This window comes from Brachyistius frenatus, unplaced genomic scaffold, assembly GCF_029030835.1.
Source record: "Brachyistius frenatus isolate BFR_SWC_R1_liver_20210118 unplaced genomic scaffold, ASM2903083v1 Contig_114, whole genome shotgun sequence".
Taxonomy (NCBI): Eukaryota; Metazoa; Chordata; class Actinopteri; family Embiotocidae; genus Brachyistius; species Brachyistius frenatus.
Window position 1 is genome coordinate 1,321,586 of NW_027210713.1, and position 22,563 is coordinate 1,344,148.

General features: G+C 41.2%; 3 protein-coding genes across 3 annotated transcripts; 2 read left to right on the top strand and 1 right to left on the bottom strand.

Annotated features, from left to right (window-relative positions):
* The first annotated feature begins 8,045 nt into the window (after positions 1 to 8,045).
* tmprss5 (transmembrane serine protease 5) lies at positions 8,046 to 16,299 on the top strand. The gene is made up of 13 exons (XM_069712933.1): positions 8,046 to 8,101; positions 9,022 to 9,160; positions 9,530 to 9,610; positions 10,795 to 10,908; positions 11,292 to 11,427; positions 12,126 to 12,239; positions 12,347 to 12,390; positions 12,515 to 12,677; positions 12,824 to 13,008; positions 15,096 to 15,194; positions 15,312 to 15,454; positions 15,573 to 15,725; positions 16,188 to 16,299. The coding sequence occupies exons 1-13, from the start codon at positions 8,099 to 8,101 to the stop codon at positions 16,194 to 16,196; spliced, it is 1,383 nt and encodes a 460-aa protein (XP_069569034.1). The 5' UTR covers positions 8,046 to 8,098; the 3' UTR covers positions 16,197 to 16,299.
* Positions 16,300 to 16,648: 349 nt separating this feature from the next.
* Positions 16,649 to 19,321, top strand: pih1d2 (PIH1 domain containing 2). Its single transcript, XM_069712953.1, has 5 exons — positions 16,649 to 16,919; positions 17,782 to 17,902; positions 17,984 to 18,223; positions 18,342 to 18,610; positions 18,737 to 19,321. The coding sequence occupies exons 1-5, from the start codon at positions 16,737 to 16,739 to the stop codon at positions 18,872 to 18,874; spliced, it is 951 nt and encodes a 316-aa protein (XP_069569054.1). The 5' UTR covers positions 16,649 to 16,736; the 3' UTR covers positions 18,875 to 19,321.
* On the bottom strand, positions 19,300 to 21,233 carry dixdc1a (DIX domain containing 1a; the record flags this gene model as incomplete). Its single annotated transcript, XM_069712968.1, has 5 exons — positions 19,300 to 19,844; positions 20,108 to 20,216; positions 20,580 to 20,688; positions 20,884 to 20,950; positions 21,072 to 21,233. Coding segments are annotated over 5 exons (531 nt in total), but the record flags the coding sequence as incomplete, so codon positions are not given.
* Between the last annotated feature and the right edge of the window lie 1,330 nt (positions 21,234 to 22,563).

Sequence of the window (22,563 nt, forward strand, 5' to 3'; positions counted from 1 at the left end):
AGACAGTACGTAACAGAAACCTGAACAGGTAACAGCTTAGTAGAAGAGGCAATAACAACCGACAGCTCAGCTGACTGTTACCACTGTATAAAGTACACTTCATAGATGTTCAGCTGAGTTAGCTAACCAGCGCCACCTTTGTTTTACTACTGACAGGTTCAAAGTGTGATTATAAGTGTCTGATTGTTTAATGGAAAGGATTCCTGCTATGCTATGGCATTTTTTTTTTGACATTTTGGACAACATACAACATACAGTGTGACTTTTTGGTTTACCTTTTGGATGACATCTTTGTTAGCCAGTGTTATCTATTTTTCTGTATATATTTTTCAAAATCATGAATTAAAATATTTAGTAACAGATTTATTCATTTATAATTATTAATTCATAAAACTTTTCCTGCCCTGTTAAATTTCTCTTTATCGTTTCAGCGATCATTCTATTAACTGCTCTGTCTGCAAGATTTTCTTCCATCATATCTGAGAGATTCATCCAGTTCCAGAAGCTGTTGACCTTTGACCCAGAACAGAGGAGGAGGGTTTAGTGCCTTGCTCATGAACTCCAGTTGTATTTCCAACATTGTGGTCTAAATTTGATTTCATTCCGACCTTGTCTGACCTTCATTTTCTTGGAAACAAATCCGAAGCGACCGTGTCGGTCTGTCTGGGTGTGAAACGGGGATCCCCTCTCTGTCACCCCTCCACCTCGGGTAGAACCCCGCCTCCGGTCCAGGGCCACACTCAGTGGAGGAGCAGATTGAGTGGAAGCCGGTTTTAATGTAATCTCCTCTGTTTAATTAGAGTGAGCGTAGTGGGCAGCTAAAGCAAACCACATTACTCACCATCTGGTGGGGAGCAGCTCTGCTCTTACCCGCCCTCGCTATCATTAGCTTCTACAAGACAAGGTACAAACACATACATGACAGCCATTTATTCATCCTGCCATTTTCAATACAGACGCGGCTGCATTCCATTCAGCGACTGCGATGAGGTCATACTCGAGTTTAGATCTGTCACAGATGTGTTGTCCTGTAATTATTAATGTGCTGCAAAACAAAACAGCCACGTTTAAATTGTTTTGAAAAATAACTTAACAATAAAAGCCACAAAGTGTCTGACACACAAAACATTTCTGTTCCACTTTTCATCAGCTGTGACCTCCAACAGCAACAACAACACATCCGACCCTCAGAGGAAGGAAAACAAGTTATCACCATGCACTTTATATCTTAAACTTGATCAAGAGACTTCAAAATATTGATAACTAAAAGGAATCTAGGTTTTACTTTGACTTAACTGCAAGGTTAATCAGATCTCACATGGAGAGCTTTAAGTCGACCACAAGAGGGCAGTGTATTACTGCAGCTGACACCCAGCTCGACCTGCAGGAGGGGCTCCAGCATGGAGGATTTACTGCTCCACACAAGGCCGAGCTCACCGGCAGCCAGCAGAGCAGTTCAATTATTGAAACACGGGGCAGCGTGCGTGCGTGCGTGGGTGCGTGCGTGTGGTGTTTGGGGATTCATAGATCTGCCCTCACCCTGAGCTGCTTCGTGACCTGGACAGCTTACACTGGGAACACATGATTGTGCCATGACCCAACAAACATGCAGAGCCAGCAACCTCAGCCAAGCTTTAGGAAAGCTAGAAGGTCCCTTCAGTTTGATTTAAGCATTTCACCCCCCACAGCCATATCATTGTTGGACATGTTTTTTTTTTTTCCAGGCACTCTCAAATGCACATGGCATCAATCCTGTTCCCTTGACCTTATTTCAGGTGAGCTGAAGTCACAGCTTTCTTCCTCGAAGACTAGCCCTTCTCAAGGGGAAAAAGATTGTCTCATCATCTCAAACGCTGGCGAACAAAATAATGACAGACCTCAAATTTGGGCAGCTAGATCATTCGACTTAAAGACTGATCAGAAAACCGGGACATTTTATAAGAGCGGAAACCTTTTCTGTCCTACTTTCAAAACAGAGTCCTCATTCATGTGTCCGGAGACATTCCCTCTCTTCTTTTACAGTGTACATTTTGTGTGTTAGTACAACCCTATTTCAAAGCTGTGACTAGATATATATATATATATGACAACATTGATAATGTTAGTTTCGCACATGCAAATTGTCCGTTAATGTGAATTAAAAGAGCTTCTCAGTAGGGGGTAGGTCTGCAGTTCACAAATTCACACATAGACTTACAAATGTGTTCTAACTAGCACCACATGCTGTGACTGAGAGCATAAAAAAGAAAACATTTTCACAAGCAAACATCCAAAGTAATACATTTATATATACGGACCTGGCCAAAACCTGTGGAAGAATTTTTTTTTTTAATTTTTTTTTTTAAAGTATTAAACGAAAATGCGTGTTTTCTTAATATTTAACAGAATTGATTTTTTTTCAAATAAGAAGTTTGACATTGTCATAATTTGCTTATTAGCTTCCTAAAACAATACGATTAATTGTAGTGTGTGTGTGTGTGTGCGTGTGTGTGTGTGTGTGTGTGTGTGTGTGTGTGTGTGTGTGTGTGTGTGTGTGTGTGTGTGTGTGTGTGTGCGTGTTAAGTATTAAGCAGGAAAATTGTTTTGGTTAGCTTAGCATAAATAGTGTAAACATGGAGAAAGCGCTAACCTGGCTCAGTTTATTTCACGAAATAATTAATCATCTGTTTATTCAGCAGTATCACTTATGGACAGTTATAGTTGCTGACACATATGTTTACTTATATTTCTTTATACTAGTTCATAAACCATTTATTACATGTTTATAACATGCTACATACTATAGAATATTATATACATTTCATACTATGCTTTCTATACATTTTGTATATATGCACATACAAATATATACAAAATATATACATATATCTTTATTTATATATACACATATATATAGCTTCCTAAAACAATACGATTAATTGTAGTCACACACACACACACACACACACACACACACACACACACACACACACACACACACACACACACACACACACACACACACACACACACACACACACACACACACACACACACACACACACACACACACACACACACACACACACACACACACACACACACACACACACACACATATATACATATATCTTTATATATATGAGGAACCAAGCTCTCTGGCTGCTGTTTAGCTGACAGATATGAAAGTGGGACAACATGTTTCACCCCTGAGAATAAGTGTCAGTTTAAGAATTGTTCAAAGGAACACATATTGAATATGACAGATGGTATCTGAGCTCATCTCATAGGTCTGTGGAGGTGCGTCAGATAAAGAGAGCCATCCATGTACTTCTATATTTGGACCGTGTCGTTAACAAGCTCCACTCGCCCCTACCTGCACCAACCTTTGCTGCCTGTCTCTTCTGTGAGGTCGCAGCCTTAAGCATTAATGGCACAGCTCTTCTGACAGCCCGCTCATAAAAGGCTCAGCTTTACATGTGCTGGTGGGCTGGACTGTGGTTAAAAAGCTGTGGAGACAAATACTGTCCAAACCTTAAAAAGAAGGATCCCTCCCTCGCTTCTGTTCAATGGACTGTGGGGTTTCTGAGGCGGGACCAAGAGACCGCATGTGGTGATCAAGGTTTGGACGCTGGACAGAGACTCACAAACTAATGGCTGAGATAAGAGCGGAGCTGATCGGAGCTCAGCACACAGAGAGATGGATGCAGCTCCAAGCTGGGCTGCAGCCAGCCTCCTCACAGTGGAGCCTCATACTGTGATACATGAATAAATGAATGAATGGGAGCCCACACTGGGGCCACTGTTATTGGTTGTGGTCGCATTTACTCATGAAATTTAATTTCGAGTCAGTTACCCAAAATATACTTTAATTTTGGGATCATTTCTTACAATATTAAATAATATGCGTGCATGCATGATAACCATAACTCACTAAAATTATATTAATAAGTTATAATTTCTATCAGCATAAAGCTCCTATTGCTGTGTTTTTATTGAAATTGTTTTAAATAGCTGCTGGTGGAAGCTCTGATTTGTGGTAGTTTTGTGTTTACCCCATTGACAAGAGTGTAGACTAAATATTAAAAATATTCAAGCATAATTAGGGCGACATACGCTGGTTATTTATTTACAGATTTTTTTTGATTATCTGTTCATAAATGATCCTGTAAAATTACCTTCACATTTTTTCCCCAAATCCCTGCTGACACTTTCAAATTGATTTTGTTTGATCAACAGCCCATAGATGTTTAAATCAAATCCTCTTATTTGAAAAATCAGGAAACACAAAATATTTGGAATGTTTGCTTTATAAATCTCCTAAATGAGTGCTTGCTTCTGAAAATTACTGGCCATTTTCTGTTGATTGATTATGGATTAATTAATTGTTTCAGCACCAATTAAACTGCAACTTCAAATTACAGAAGGACCATCAAACTTCATGAACACCTCTCAAAGAGTTTACATCACTAACTGTATATAAAAGTGGACGTAACTTCCGGCTCTGAAAAATGAGGCCGATGCAGAAGTGCCTTAAGATGCAATACCACCGAGGGCCACTAATCGGCTCCAAAAAGCCTGTGGCTCCTTTCAAATTATCTCATGAAATTCTAAGTAAATGCATTTTTTCCACAAGTTGTCATGGTGTTGTTAGATGAAGTCACTCCGTCTTATTAGTTTTCTGGCGGTTCATCTGAAAATAATCCATAATTTTTTAGAAAATAAACCTCAAAAAGACCTGTTTTTTTTTTTTTTTTTTTTTTTGGGGGGGGGGGGGCGTGTCTGTTTGATTGACAGGCCTGTGGTGCAGTCAGGTTACAGCTATCGGTGGGCGGGACGTAGCATCATCAGGTTTCCAATCAGATCAGTCAGATCCACTGCTGGCTCCTCCCCAGCTCGTCCAAATATGGTCACTTCCTGCTCCAAACTGCTCTGAACTAGCAAAGATGGCGACGGACAGAATCTGAACTGGAGGCTTCTTAATGTTCACAAACCAACGAGTGACGTCACCGTTGGTTGCCGCTTGGTTTCAACGTAAACTAAACATCATGTATTTTATTTGGTTATTTAATTGGGACCATATAGTTGTATTGGAACATACTGGAAAGTCATTTAACAAATGTAATGTGAACAAGATTAATTTCCATCCCTTTTATTGTTTTAATATTAAAGTTATTATCTTACTATTAAACTATTTTCAAACGAATAGAACTTGATTTAAAATAGTTTTAACTATTACATAGCTTATGTATTAGACACTGTATTAACATAATGGCGAGGGGTGCAACAGCTCCCCCTATCAACAGCTTCCCTTTACTGCAGCAAACTACTGGTGCGTAAATTGACTTGACTTACATTTCTGCCTTCTAGTTTACTTGAATATTTCCTTATATAAATAATATGCTTTGACAGCCTCATGATGGGACTGTCAGACATTATAAACCTCATGTAGACATCACGTATTACATTTTGGAAGTTTTGACAGACAGTGCCTAAGCATCGAGTTATATAAACTGTGTCGAAATTTTTTCATTTTCTCCCTTCCTTTGGCCTCACGGTCTTTTTCACACCATTTAAATGTGTGATATAAGACTGAATATCCAGCCGACATTTAGATGTGGTCTATAGGCTACAACGTTCAAGGACTTTACAGAATGACATTAGACTTTGCTCTTTTTATTACAGCACTTCATAAAGATTTCATGACTGATACTGTATAATGATGCGCGACATTGGCTGCGAACCCTTTTTTTTTTTTTTTCTTTTTGTCCGAATATTAAAAGATGCTTCGTTAACATCAAAATCCTACTTTCAAGTTTGTGCTTTTCTTTAATAAGGAAGATCTGTTTCTTCACGTTTTCATCCTTATCATCCTGTTCTTTTCCTACTGCTCTATATTCTTCATCACTTCTGCCCAATTATAATCTTCTCGCCTCCATATTTGCTTGGTGATCTTTCTGTCCACGTTTTTTGAGCCAATCACTTTCTCGTCCCCGTTCTTTAATTAGCAGCATAATTCAGTCCTAATGCTTTTCCGACCTCTTGATGTTCAACTTTCCTCCAGCCCATCATCGCCTGATCTGTTTGCTGGGAGCCTCCACTGAAGTTCATTCATTAGTCATTCCTGGTCCTCCCTCAAACCCCGACCGGTCGAGGCAGATGACCGCCCACTCTGAACCTGGTTCTGTTGGAGGTTTTCTTCCTGTTGAAAGGGAGTTTTTCCTTTCAGCTGTTGCTCATGTAGGGAGTGTTAAATTGTTGTGTTCCAGTCTGAAATGCCCTGCGTTGCCTAATGTTGTGATCTGTTGCTATAGCCAAAAACAAGGTTAAAATCCGCTCCACCACCTCCAGCGTCTCGACTCCAGAGGTCCTGGAGCGGCCCTCATATCAAGTCAAACTGTCGTGACTTCAGGAAATTGTTATTCACTTCTAATGATCTGTACTTTATTGAAACAACTGTTTACCTTTTAATTGATTTGATATTTGAAATGAAAGCTCTGAGTTGGGCTTGTTGATAGCTCAGTGCAATGAGTGCTGCTGTGTTGAAGAAATGTGGGGCAGCAGGAAAGAAGTGTTTATGATGAGAGCAGTTAAGTAGTTTATATGTCTTCATGTATTAGACTATTTGACTGTCAGTTTATTAGCTAAGTGTGCCTAATAAACTGACCTAACCAAATCATAAAGCACAGTGTTGGAGAATATCCATAAAGAAGCCTATGTTTAGCTTCTTTCATTGCATAATGGAGGGCTACAAACTGTGGCATAAAACAAGAATTCTTTCAAGAAAAAAAAACAAGATGCAGGTAAGTATTTGAATAAAAATGTCTTTCTTCATTCTCCTAAAAATAACTCCTAACAGAATGAATGGCAGCTCTGTAAATCACTGTTTACAGCTGTCTGAGAAAACATGTTTAACCAGAAGAGGGAGACATGAAAGCCTTGTGAAAGTCACCAAACAGCAGCAGCTATGTGCATGCCTCCTGCTCGTCTGTTTGCCTCTGCAGGAGAACAATTTAGCGCAATGCTAATATTATCAAACTATTAACCTCACGATCCCGGCGGTATGAATCTCAGCTGCTGCTCCATCACATGCAATTCAAGCCACCGCCGCCACCCTTATTACTTCGTGTTGGATTTCCAAAATAATTCCATATGACACCTGTTAGATGAGACAAACAGATCGGGGCCACATTCGTCCTCGACAGTCAGACGAGGAGGAATTTTCCTCCCGACAGTCGTTCCCTTCACCTGGACTAATCCCACACCGCGCCCGCATGTGTGGGAAACACGTAAATAACTGTCGTATCGAATCTTCCTTTAGCTGCATCTAAATTAACGACAGAAATTCAAAGCGTCATTCGGGAAATGAAGTGATGGCAGCCTTTGATCTCTCATCTGAGGGACTTCAAGATATTTCCTCACCATTTTCTCATTTCAGTTGTTAATTATCTGTTTTCTATTTTCAAAGATAATGACACGTCAATGCCACTCAAGTCACGTTTTCCTAGTGTAGTTAAAGATATTTGAAATACAGAAAAACAATCCTGATGAAATTAAAAAGAGTGGAGAGGGAAAAGAGAAAGTCTCGTCTGTCAGCGGGCCGACAGGAGACAGGAGAGACTTCATTTCGTTCTTGAGTGTTGAGAGATGATAGCTTTGGATTTCAAATGATGGGGATTGACGTGATATGAGACTTTTCAACAATCCGCAATAATGACCTTTTCTCAGAAGCTGCAAACTGTCAGGTAATAACACGTCTCGGGTAAAAATGGACAATCTTTTGGCACAGGTAAAAAGTGTTACCTAGCAACCCCCCAGTGTCCTATCAATAGTCAGCTTGGAGGTATCTCTGGAGATGCTCCCCCCCTCTCTCACAAAGACCTGGTTCAGCTTGCTTCCACAGGCCCCATGACCCCCCCCTGGACAAACAACAGCCTCATTCTCTACCCCACTGCTGACCTCATTGTCTCTTTGTGAAGGGAAAATCCAGAGTTGCATTCTGTTAAATGGCAAATGGTGCATCCACTGCGAGCGGGACAGACCTCCAGACCTCCAGCGCGGGTCTGCGGATGAGCACGGACACCGCGGCCTTCGCCTCAGGACCGCACGCAAGGAAAACATGGTGAGAAGAAGGGAAAGCTAAATATTCACGACACTTTTCTCCATCTGTCACACCTCGCTTACACTCTGACCTTCACCTGCACTCTCACAATTTACAGCAGCTGATAACACGCGTAGTGTCGCACTGGTTTCTGTCATGTTTACTTCTGTTAATTCTGGGTTAATAATGTTACAACCTAATGCTGTACAGCTGTGCTGCTGCTGGACTATATATAATATCATAGCTGATTCCAAAGTCCTAAATTACATGTTTAGCTACACTCAAGTGCTACAGTATTACATGAGAGCAGATGGTTTGGGCATTTTGACTTTGTACTGTAATTGTATAATACCAAGTCTGGAGCTTTATTATAATTACTGCAATACTCCCAATATGTTGCTTAAAGAAACAGCTGCTCCTCAGAGAGTAAGCTCAACACACACACACACACACACACACACACACACACACACACACACACACACACACACACACACACACACACACACACACACACACACACACACACACACACACACACACACACACACACACACACACACACACACACACACAGACACACACGTCACAGTAATCCAGTCTCTCTGAAAACAGATAGAGGAAATTTGCTTTAGCCTCAAATTGAAAAGAGTTCCACAAGACACATGAGATATGCCAAGGCTCCAATTAATTCATTGTACCCCGGGCACTGAGGAGATATACGACACAAACACCTGGACATGCCTGCAGCTCTGAATTCATACATGTGAAGTGGTCAGTGGTAGCTGATATCGAGGATTACAGTGCTCCTAATTAAATCTGATGAAGCCCGACAGGTTGACTGTGGATGAGCAGCAGATGGTCGGCAAACGTTCCCAAACTTTATCAGACTGGCATGATCTGTGGATGAGGTCACTTGACAGCTCCCTTGTTCCTCGCAGAGTCTCGATGGAGACACATTATCAGTGATTGAAAACCCGGCAGCCGTCAGTCACCCCTTTCACTCAGGGAAAACAGCAGGAGCTGCAGGAACCAAAGGAGTCCAGGGCTGGTTGAAAGGCTTTCATTCGACGGCTCACGGTGAGCTCCGGCGGTGCACCACCTGATGGGCATCACACATCACACCCTATCTTCTCTCATTAGTGCAATGCTAGCTGTTAAAAAAAAAAAACCCGTTGTAAAATGCAAAGACCAAGTTGAATTAAGACTTTGTACTGAATGAAAGCTTCTGCGGTGAAGTGCAGCAGTGATTCCTCGTGAAAACGCCACCGTGTACATTTGCTTTCAACTCTTTAGTGCCGTGCATGTAAAGCTTATTAATTTCCGACCGGCTCTGTGCTGTGTGCATCTTATGTAGACAGCACATGTAACGGCTGACATGAGATGATTCTTCTGAGCTGGTGTCAAGGATGAAAACAGAATTAATTCCGGTATGAACTGTTGCTCCAGCTCACAGGCTGCTGAGGCTGCTGGCAGCGGTGTGCGCGCTCGGTCTCCTGGGAGGCTTCGTTGTAGGAGTCTTGTTTCTAGGTAAGTCACCGTGTCAGAGAGAGAATCACTAAATAAGCTCAACCGGAACCGGGAAGTGGAAACGAAGGGCCAAAGGGTCGAGTTAGAGCTGCTCACGCTGCTGCACATTTCTATGTCAAAGCTAATTTACAGTCTGATACAATATCAGCATTTGAAAACGTAAGAAAAAAAAAATGTTAAAGGGCAGCAATTATCAGTGGTTTTAAATACTGATTTATATTTTTGATAAATTGTTTGGTCGATAACAAATTATACCTTCAAATTATTAGTACAGAAGGGAAAATGTACGTTATTTTTTTATTTTTTATAAATGACTTAAATGATTCATTTATTATCCAAATAGTTGAAGCAGATTGACTTTTGACTCTGTAATTAATTAAGTAGTCTTTATTTTATTGACAAATATTTATAACAAATCATTATAAACTAAATATATTTGTAAAGTACAAACTCTCTTATAATAAAAAAAATTGACATGTCAGTTCTTTGTGGTGGACAAACTATTTGATCCTAATTATCATATAACTTTGGCATTTCTGTGTTGCAATTTCTTGTTCCATATATATGAATAAAGATATATCTGCAAAAAATGAATGTAGGCTTATACAGTGTTCTGGCCAATTCATCTGTCCTGCACTACTGATATGTATTTGAATATTTAAGTGATTCATTATTCACATTTTTACATTTAAATGATTCAGAACTTTGAAACAAAATTGAGGAAAAAAAAAAAGGATGTTTAATATTTGGAATTTTAAACTATTTTCAAGGACAACATCCAAAGTGGTTTTAATTATTAAACAAATCAAGTGGTTTTGGAGCTTCATTAACACTATGGACTTAAAGTCAGGAGCGTGTTGGCTGCTGCTGCCTCAATTCAAAATCATTTATAAAAATATTCCTTTTAAAAAGTCTTTTAAAAGTCCACCGCAAGTTTCAGAGAAAAGACTTTGGAACAAGCAAAGACAATTTAAAATAGAATTCTTGCCAAGTCTTTTTTTTCACGAGCTTGTATTTTTTTTTAATTAGCTGCATTTGTAGACATGAAAATATTTAATTACATCCTTTGATTTTATTTGTGATCTAGACGTTGGTCTGTTCTCGGTCCGAGTTCAGATAATCTATTAGAAAACTGAAAATGATTTTGCTGCCTGATTATTAACTCTCTCTTTGCCTGCATGTAGTCAAACTTCTGCTGAGGCCTTCATCTTCCCAGAGTCCCGTGGGGCTCGGGGACACGAAGGAGACGTCTTTCTGCAACGTGACGGAGGATGTTTCTATCTCCGACCCCAGGAAAGGTGTGAGTTTCCTCTTCTCTCTGCTGTTTGCTTGTTTCTCCGCTTTATGAATTATCAGTCGGGAATGTGTGGTTTCTCAGCTGATTATTATGTGATTCAACAGATGGGGTCACGGGTCACCTCTGAGGAGCTTTTTAAGTCAAATTAATATCCAGCAGCTGCCTCTTGTTGTCTCTTATCCAGTCCTGAGAGGAGCCTGTTGACTGACATGAAAACATCACACACAATGATCTGTTTGGATTGACTACATTAGCATAGATGCTTGTGTTTTTTTTTTTTCTTTTTTTCCCCCCCTAATTATTTCCCCACTCGTAGAAGAGGCTCGTTCATTACTGTTGACTGAGAGCTGCTCTCTGAAGGGATTTTCAATCAATCAGCTTCAGTGTTTTACAGAATCAGCGCTGAGAACTCCCTTCTGGAGATCCAGCTGGGGAAGCTGCCCACCTGGCTGCCGGTGTGCTACGAGAGGTGGAACTCCTCGCTGGGAACGCTGGTCTGCAGGCAGCTGGGTTATCTGAGGTTTGTCTGCACTCCTGGCAGGATCACACGCCACCTCTTTGTAGGACTCGGGACTTTAACACTGACTGGCCCGATCTCAACATTTCTCCATCCTCACGGATTGACTGACTTTGAGGTGGATTTAAGGCTGTCCCACTGTCAGATCCTCGAGTCTGTGAGGGCTCTCTGACGGACATTTGGAGCCCTTTAAGCACCCTTTTAGTACGTCTGTATTTCTGCAGACTTAACCCGAGGGAATTACCCACAGTTTGTAGCAATATTGGTGACGTATTGAACGTGGTTGTCCCGCCGCCTACAAAATGTAAACAAACCAAGCATGGATGGTGTTATCTGTGAGTGACAGAACCTGGTGCTTATTTACTGCATGTTTGTAAAGTTGTTCGTATTTGAAGTCAAATGTGTGCATTGGATTTACTAATGTTAATGCCCTTACGGAGTTTTGGTAATTTGCTAAAATGAATACACATTAAACACACACAGATCTGAGACATCAGATAAGTACGTGAGGGTTTAGGGTTTAAGGTTTAGGGTGGACATTGGGATTGGGCCACTGACACCTGGGCACCCACTCACCAAAGTGAAAGGCTTGGCTTATTTATGATCTGCTAATACCTCATTTATAATCTTGTTTCACGCATTATGCGCCTAAATTATCTTAATACGCTCTCCCACTCACTTTGCACACGTTCCCCTACCAGACTGACCAAGCATAAAGGAGTGAATCTGACCGATATCGGGCCAAACTACGCTGATGGCTTCATACAAATTACCTCCGAACACAAGAGCAGCCTGGAACATATGTGGCAGTTCAGGTGAGGCAATTTATCTCAGGACATCATACTCACAAGTATGCAGCGAAGACTGTTGCTACTCACACATTAATTATGCATCATTAGTTACGACATTTATTTTCATTTAGGGGGAGCTGTATCACAGGGAAGGTTATCGCTTTGCAGTGTTTCGGTGAGCAAATGCAACTTTCCGTTTGACTTTGCACCCTCACACAAAGCCCTGTAGTTCTCAGTGATGCCATTCGCTGCAGCACTTTCTGACCAACTCCTTTTCTGATGAATGGATCTCTGTGTAGAGTGCGGGACGCGAGTGAAGCTGTCCCGGATAATCGGGGGAGTTGAGGCCACCCTGGGCAGGTGGCCGTGGCAGGTCAGCCTCTACTACAGCAACCGTCACATCTGCGGAGGCTCCATCATCACCAGCCAATGGGTCGTCACAGCGGCCCACTGTGTGCACAAGTAAGACTGCCGACCTTTCCGGCATTAAAAAGGTCAGAGGTTAGAGCCGCGTGGAAGGATAATAATCAGACATTAACAGCTGCACCACTCTGGACACATGACAATTCTCTTTTGTCTGTATCTGCTTTGTGTCTCTCAAATGTCAGCTACAGGCTACCTCAGGTGTCAAGCTGGGTGGTCTACGCTGGCATCGTGACCCGCAGCTCTGCTAAAATGGCCCAGCATACAGGGCATGACGTGGAGAAGATCCTCTACAACAAGAACTACAACCACAGGAGCCACGACAGCGACATAGCCCTGATGAAGCTGCGGACCCCGCTTAACTTCTCAGGTCAGTCCTCTCACAAGCTCTGCATACAGCATACAGCATACAGCATACAGCGTGAGCTGAGATAGCAGCACAAAAAAAAACCCAAAAAACACAAAATGTCAATAATATATCCTCAATTTACTGTTTTATTCTCTTATGCTGACACATTTCAGCGGTATTCTCCTGAAGAACATGCAGTCACTTCAGGTGTGTTGGGTCTATAATTATAAAGAACAATAAGAAACATGTTGAGTCAAAAGGATATAAACACATGTTGCACCATGGCATTAAATCCCTCCCTTCATCCACAACATCAACAGTTGTTCAAATCTAAGCGACCAACCCCTACAAAGATAAAACGTGAATCACCACCTCTGTCAATCATGTTTCCAAACTTGATTTTCCAAAGAAAACTGTTTATGCAGAACCAAACATCAGGGTGTAATATCTAACTGACAATGAAATAATTTTCAGATGAAGTTCAACGGAAGTCGATGGAGCCAACCCCTAGTGGCCCTCGGTGGTATTGCAATCTCACTTTTTAGACCCAGAAGCTACATCCACTTTTATAAACAGTGTTTGTGTAAAACATTGAAGTTGATTAAATGTCATCACTTCATTTTATCCTTTTTGATATTTGTGTGAGATTTTGCCATAAATAGCACATGAAGTCTTGAGTTATGGCCATAAACGTATTCTGTAAGGTTACAGTGACCTTTGACTACCAAAACCTAATCAGTTTGTCCTTAAATCCACATAAATGTTTGTGTCAAATTTGGAGAAATTCCCTCAAAGCTTTCCTGAGATATCTTGTGGAACAGACGGATGCATAACCCTCCCCATAAAAATGCTTCCAGCCTCGTCTGTCGCCTGGAAGCATAAAGACATCCCCTCCAGATGATATAAGATATGCAAAAATCACTCTGCCTCCGGTAATATTTCAATAAATCCAGAATATATAAATGTATAAACATTCTTCATTTCCAAAATGTTAATGCTGCACACAAGATGTCTCCTACTTCAATGCATACACATTAAAGGTTTCCGGTAGCATTAAAAGTAGCGTCCTACTTGACATTGTTAAGAGAACGCTGTCACACACTTGGTGGTCTTTGTTTATTTCGACAACAGCATATAAAAAAATAAGAAAATGAAACCAACCTGTAATTAGCTGCTCGCTGCAGACCCTACTATATGCAGATAGAACAATTGCAGAGAAACGACGAGTTAGCAGTAATGTACTGGAACTTTTAAGCTCAGCTGCCAGCTTAAAAGTAATACTCTTCAAAATAGCAAAGAACAATAAGGGACATTTCAATTCAAAAACATTACACTCACCTCTCCCATAGGAAAAACATTAAAAAAAAAAAAAAAAGGAGAAATAAAGAACTTAAATTGGCTCTCCCAAAGGAAAAACATTCAAAAAAAGGAGAACTAAAGAATTTATATTGGGTACGCTACCATAGAAGAAGACATTAGGGAGGAGGGGCTTTGAACTTCAATGCTGCGTTCAAATGGAACTTGTGAGCTTGTAGATACGACATGGGAAGTTGCTTACAGCGTAAGCTTGGAGTCCAAGTCTTAAAAACACTGTTGCTCGGCAACGTGGACAGAAGACACAGAGGGAAAAGATGAGAAAAGATGAGGCTGTTGGGAAGATCAACATTTCCCTCAGACATAAGATATCATCTAAGTTCTGAAGACAAACTCCCCATGACTAAAGTTACAATATATTAGCTGAACATCCAACCAAACATAAATTTCCACGGCCTCCGTCATTTCAATAAACGTCAGCAAACACGTCACAACTCGTGAACTCGAGGCTCATAGAAAATTTTGAATCTCTGAATACCACAGGAGGGCACCGTTCATATGGACTCGTCGCGTGGACACACAGTAAATACGATCCAATTTGAACGCAGCATCAACAGACAGTGGTTTCAGAAGTGTGACAGATTTTGTGTAATTGCATACAAATTACCCGTATTGACTCGTATTCAGAAGACAGCGTGGAGTAATAGTATCATTACAAAAAAAGATTACAAATTAAAGATGAAACCAAATGGTCATGTTGTAACCTGTCCGATTTTTGTATCTCCTTTAACTAGATATAATCAGGCCCATCTGTTTGCCTCAGTACGATCGTGACCTTCCGGGAGGCACGCAGTGCTGGATTTCTGGATGGGGATACACACAGCCTGACGGCGGTAAGACGCACTGCTCTGAATCACACTTACCTCTGCTACAAGTCTTATCCAAACACGGTGACAGCGTGTGCCAAGTGTATTGACAGAGCAGCTTTAGACGTGCGTTCTGTCTCCTAGTTCACTCACCTGACACCCTGAAAGAGGCGCCAGTTCCAATAATAAGCACAAAGAAGTGTAACAGCTCCTGCATGTACAACGGAGAGATCACGCCACGGATGCTGTGCGCCGGATACACGGAGGGAAAAGTTGATGCCTGTCAGGTCGGATGATTGTTTTGAAAGCTACCTCAAAGAGGCGTTTTAAAGATTCATTCTCTCTTGTGTCATTTGTTTACAGTTGTGGTGAAGAGTGTGGTTGTGTGTTTGTTTACCTCTGCAGGGGGACAGTGGGGGTCCTTTGGTGTGCCAGGATGAACACATGTGGAGGCTGGTCGGGGTCGTCAGCTGGGGGACGGGCTGCGCTGAGCCCCACCATCCCGGGGTGTACACCAAAGTCGCTGAATTCCTGGGCTGGATCTACGACATGATTGAGGTAAACAGGCTTTTTAAAAAAAAAAAAAAAAAAATCAGATGGAGGAAAGAAACCAAGTATTTCTTCAGTAGGGGAGAGTTTGATCCAGTTTTTAATTCAGGCATCCTAAAAGTGAGACAATGACAGTAATGCCTCCAACTAAAATATGTCCAAATATTTCAAAGTGGTGTGCCTTGTGGGGATAATCACTTTGGATGTAAAATAAACATCTGACGAAATATGACTGCAAAAAGAAAGTGGTCTCCTGGGAGTCACATGGGAGTAAATTAAATGATGCTTCTGTTCAAAACACTCTAATGCAGCATTTTTCCTTCTAATAGAGTATTTTTTTCAACGTGCCCTAATTAATTTCATACACTGCCATCATCATTTTTGGATCAACGACAGGAAGGAAGTGGAAACCGCACACAGAACATAATTACGGTTTACACTGATTGCTAAAAATGTTTCTCCTTTTTGCAGAATTACTGAGGTCGGCTCATGAAATACAACAAGCAGAGGATGCTGCTGATATACCTGTTTGAAACATTTGAAAACTATGGTTTAAATTTTTACTTTAAATGTCCGTTATATAATGTACACAGACTGGAAACATCTAAATGCATTTTTTACGTTGTATTTTTCATGTATTGAACATAAATCATGCCTCTTAAGACCGTATCCTGTGTGATTATTGAGCTGCAGCTCTGCCCCCCTCCCTCCCTCCCTCCCTCCCTCCCCCGCTCGCCCCTCCCGCGCGCGCGCTAGACGGCGCATGTGTGGCATTTCATATCGTTTCCATAGCAACTAACAACATCAGCCGAGCTACCGCTAGTTTTCCACATTACTTTGACAGAAATGAATTAGTTTAATGTAGTTTTGCGTGATATTTCTGCCTGTTGTTGTTGTTGTTTTTTTGTTGTTTTTTTTAACATTTTGAGTGTTTTTAATCAGTTAACTTTGAACGCACAAACTTCCGTCTTTTGTTTCCTGGACAAACAGCTGAGTTTGAGCGAGTCAGTCACCTTAAAAATGTCCTCCACTGGCAGCACGGACGATGTTTTGCAGCAGCTCGACCGCTTTTGGTTCATGCTGGACGAGCTCTCTGAAAACGACCCTGCAGCCTACCACAGGTTGGTGGAGAAACAGCTGAAGGACGGAGCTGAGTTTAATGCAGCGCCGGAGCTCCACTCGTGTCTCTGCACTGAAGTACTGGTAAGTTTAAGAGTCGCTAACCGGCTGGTTAATGTTGCACAGGGTGTTGCACAGGGTGTTGCACAGGGTGTTGCACAGGGTGTTGCACAGGGTGTTGCACAGGGTGTTGCACAGGGTGTTGCACAGGGTGTTGCACAGGGTGTTGCACAGGGTGTTGCACAGGGTGTTGCACAGGGTGTTGCACAGGGTGTTGCACAGGGTGTTGCACAGGGTGTTGCACAGGGTGTTGCACAGGGTGTTGCACAGGGTGTTGCACAGGGTGTTGCACAGGGTGTTGCACAGGGTGTTGCACAGGGTGTTGCACAGGGTGTTGCACAGGGTGTTGCACAGGGTGTTGCACAGGGTGTTGCACAGGTGTCAGATATGTGGAAAACGTGGTTTTCAGTGATGCTTCTTTACATTTTGAAAGTATGAGTAACCTGGGCATGCTAACTTTTTAGAGAAACATAGTTATTATCTAAATGGACCATGTACTGCACAATTAGCACTGATACTCTAAGTGTTTTTTTTTTCTAATACTACTTACGTAATTCAAAGGTTTTGAATGCAGGACTTTTACTTGTAGTGGAGTGGTATTAGTGGTTAAGTAAAGAACCTGAATACATTTTGGCTCTCTCAGAGGCAAATTTAATTAACTATGATAGCAGAAATTTAATTGCAGTTTAAGGTCAACACTCACCTGGCAATATGAGGATAATTCTTTGGGCTTTTTTTTTTTTTTTTTTTTTTTTTTAAATCTAATTGTGATGTGAATATCAATTATATAAAAATAAAATGTGATCATTTATATAATTTAGAAATAGGGTGTGTTTCCAGAGATGTTTTTTTTTTTTTTTAAACTGTGCGTCTGTGTCCTCAACAGGAACCGAGGAGAGGCTCGTTGTACGTGAACATATGCAGCTGGAAACGTGTGCCTGCTCCTCAGGATCCCAGCAGGCCTTTACCTGTGTGCGCAGGGAAACTGGAAACAGGCGTGAACGAAGGTCAGGGTGCGTCACAAACGGCAGCGCCGACCTTTCTGTTACACGATATAAACAAGGACACTCATAGTTTTTCCTCCTCAGGCTGGTACGCCCTGTTGGATGTGGCATTAAATCCTGCCGTGCTACAGGAGAGCAAAGAAGACAAAACAGAGATTAATCAGGTCTATATGCTGGCTCTGAGCTTTGCCCAGCAGCAGCATGGGATGAGGTTATCTCAGCAGTACACGGTCGTCAACTGCAGCCCAAAGAGTAGCCCAGATGAGCTGCAGCGCCGGCTCGGGTTTCAGAAGTGGCCCAACACCTCCAAACAACCAGACACAGGTAGAGCACGAACTCTTTTACTCTGATAAGCTGCTACATGTCCCCGTGTTGGAACTAGTTCCCTCTCCTTTCACCTCAAACCACCGACTCTAATGATCCACACGCCTTGCTCTTACAGCTAGTCAGACTCCAGCTGCCCTCCTGCAGCAGATCTCCTCTCTGAGATCAGAGAAACAAGACGAGGCCGCTCAAATTACGTGTCGACCTGCGGAGCCCGTAAAGAAGGGTTTGATACAGGTCATCTCCACCACTTTCATGGAGCCTCAGAAGCCGGAGTACCGACTCGAGGTGAAGACTGATACAGCAGGAGTTCCTCGCAGCGTGGCGCTGACAGTGGAGCTGCCGAAGGTTTGCTTCATGTCAGAGTGCCAGCTGAAGATTTCTAAGGTTAGCGGTTACACACTGCCCTGAACAGTTATAATGAACCACTTTAGAATCCAGTGGATGTCATAAATAATACAATATGGGCCAGTAGCGAGTCTTAGTGTGCTGAATGTATTTTTCCTCCTGCAGGACGACATCTTACTGGAAGTGGAGGATGTTTACTATTTGCTTCTGGAGTTCCCAGAAACTGTAAATGAAGAAACTGCATCCGCCATCTTTAATAAGAAGAAACGACTGCTCACACTGAAAGTAGATGTTTTGTGTTAAATTGCCTTAATGGAGAAATAAATGTACGCAGAAGGGACTAATCTGGAGAGTCAAATCTGACATTGACAAAACACCAAGCAAAATTCCTGCAATGCATATGAAAAGCATCCCATTGGACGACGGAGCAAGAGACTCCCGCTCCGCCTCAAAACTAACAACAAACAGCTTGCCTGCAAATTAATCCATTTTCCAAAAGCAAAATGTTTTGTGAAACAAACATGTACCGTCGTCCCTTTGTGCCGCGTGGGCTGACCCGATGCAGCAAATGTAATTCTTAACCCTTCAAAAAAATTAATTGACTTTAATGACAATCTGTGGACTTTGTTTATTAACGCGTGGGTGTGCGAGTGGAGGTGTGTAATGGCTGGGAGCCGGTGCACACTGTCATTACCGTATGCAGGGGAAATAACTGACATACAAAATGATCCATGCAATAATTTCTGTTTATTAAAACATCAAAAATTATGCAGAACAACAACATCAATGTTTGGCAATCTGGAACATGTGAAAAATGTCAGTAAACACTTTTATTTGACGGTTTTCCAACTGTACACTGATTACAGCTTTTAGAGTGCGTTATTTAACATCAAACTAACATTCTTTTGTTATTTCATGTGTGTCATTAAATGCTGGTCCCTCATATGAATTTAAGAGCTGCAAACAATGTCTTACATGCGTTCCATAAAAAAAAAAAGTGGTCAAATTCTTCATATGAAACTTTCACTTTTATACAGGGTTTTGTATTGAAATGCATTAGCTCCATTGGTCCCGGTTAATTGTATTACAACTTTTCTCTCTTATGACAGCATGAGTATTTTCAGTGGCTTCTTGGTCCAGTGGGAACGTCTGAGGTTTGTCGTGGTGATCTCTGTTTTTTTGGGGGGCTCTACCTCCGCTCCCCGTGGTCCTCCTCCACCCACGCTACAATCTTCCCCTCCCAGCCAGGTACGACCGCTCCATCCTGAAACACCTGAACAGACGACATCCAGCATTTACACATCTGAGAGACTCACATCTATAATGCACGGCACAAAGGTTGAGATGGAAAGTGAGAATGACTACTCAGGATTATCAAATTCTCCGGGATGGAAATAAGTCACCCCACAGTGTTTTAAAGTACAGAGCAGGCCCAGCTATTATTAGCATATCTCACTCTATAACTGGCATTTTACATTTGCCTGCCGAAGCTCACGTGAAAAGAAGTAGGGGCTATAATTTCCCTCCTACGCCTACCTCCTCTTTCACTGTGCCAAACTCTGGGTCAAGAGCTTTGAAGTGGTATCGGAAACTGCCTTGTCTGTCTACGGCGGCCTTGAAGTCTCGCAGTGTCACCTCACCCAGCCTGTAAAGCACACACTGTCGATCAAGAGCCGTGCACACACACTCCCACATAGGAACTGGGCTTTTCTAGAGATAAAAAAAAAAATCAAACCAGCAAAGCCACTAAAGCGTTCGTATTTAGCTCTGGTTAGGCCAGAATTACGGTGGCCCTCAGGGTCAAACCGCAGAAACATTTCACAAAACGCAAAAACATTTTACAAAACACAAATGTTTTTGCAGTTTGTGAAACGTTTTTGCCGATTGACCCCCAGGGTCACCGTACTGAATCCAGCTCCAACTCAAACATCAAATCATGCATGCTACGGGAAACGGATTAACAAGAACTCTGCCATACAAACCCACCACAGAGTGTTTGTATTTTCACCTTTTTGGGATGTTAATCAGAAATGGAGTGAGTGAGCGATCGGTGAAGTAGAGCACTTTGGTGGAGACGGCGGTGTCCAATCCCGGGCTGCTGTGTGAGTGCGCCATTTCTGAAAATAAACGACAACAAAACAGCCCATGTCGTTCATCACAACCTGAAATATCTCCAGCCGCACATCTCATAACACCCTCTCCTCACACAGCAGTGTAATCGAATGGCACGATGTGATTTAACAGCCAGGAGTTGAGATGTTGCAGCGGATGATGACAAATCGGAAACCAAACAAGGATCGTGTTTGTCTCACTTGAGCTCGGTGGCCAGGAATCCCGGTCTGTCGAGTTGGCTCTGCGTCCCGGTGATTTAAATTCCTCCTGGAAGAAGAAGAAGCAGTTACTCATGATGAATTGTCACTTGTCATTTGTTGTTGAGTCATCATTACTCAAGTGACAGACGTGCTACTACTTCATAAGTTTCCGTGTGAAGGCTGCGTACCCCTCGCTCCTGTCTGCGATGGGTGTCCAGAGAGTGCAGCCGGTCCATGAGACTGGACACGCCCTGCTCCAGAGTGTCCAGGGTGTGATGCTGGGGGTCGTGGCCCGAAAAACCGTCCCTCAAACTGCGCAGCGCTTCCCTGACGAGCTGCAGCTCTTCACCCTGGCGACAAACAGCCCGTCGACAGTCATACAGTTTATATACATGTAAATTTGTTTTTCAGTTCAGGGCAGTAAAAATATGCAAGAATAAAAAACAAAAGTCAATTATTAGATTTTGATCGATTCCAAATTTGGACTTGGTATCTTGTTATTTAGAGTTTTTAATCTACAACATCTTAGTATCTGATCATTTTGACTTTCTAATAATAATCAAATAACTGTAAAATGTTAAGTTGGTATCTAAATTTTGACTGAATACTTCATAATTCTGTTGTATTATCTCATAATTTTGACTTTGTATCTGATAGTTTTGACTTACAAGTGCTTAATTTGGTCTCATTTCAAGTTGCTTTCCCTTAAATTTGCTGTTTTCTTCCTTCCAGAAATGTATTACAAATAAGCACAAGGCAGTTACAGTAGTTGACATTAAGTCATACTATAGCATGTCGTCCAAATTATTTAAAAAAAGACATACTATAGTATGTCGTCCAAATTATTAAAAAAAAGTCACTATAGTATGTCGTCCAAATTATTTAAAAAAGTCATACTATAGTATGTCGTCCAAAATCTGAAAAAAAAGTCATACTATAGTATGTCGTCCAAATTATTTAAAAAAGTCATACTATAGTATGTCGTCCAAAATCTGAAAAAAAAGTCATACTATAGTATGTCGTCCAAATTATTAAAAAAAAGTCATACTATAGTATGTCGTCCAAATTATTAAAAAAAAGTCATACTATAGTATGTCGTCCAAATTATCTGTCCAAAAAAAAAAGTCATACTATGAAAAAAAAGTCATACTATAGTATGTCGTCCAAATTATTTAAAAAAGTCATACTATAGTATGTCGTCCAAATTATTAAAAAAAGTCATACTATAGTATGTCGTCCAAATTATTTAAAAAAGTCATACTATAGTATGTCGTCCAAATTATTAAAAAAAAGTCATACTATAGCATGTCGTCCAAATTATTAAAAAAAAGTCATACTATAGCATGTCGTCCAAAATCTGAAAAAAAAGTCATACTATAGCATGTCGTCCAAATTATTAAAATAAAGTCATGCTATAGCATCTCGTCCGAAATCTGAAAAAAAGTCATACTATAGCATGTCGTCCAAAATCTGAAAAAAAGTCATACTATAGTATGTCGTCCAAATTATTTAAAAAAAGTCATACTATAGTATGTCGTCCAAATTATTAAAAAAAAAGTCATACTATAGTATGTCGTCCAAAATCTGAAAAAAAAGTCATACTATAGTATGTCGTCCAAATTATTGAAAAAAAAGTCATACTATAGTATGTCGTCCAAATTATTTAAAAAAGTCATACTA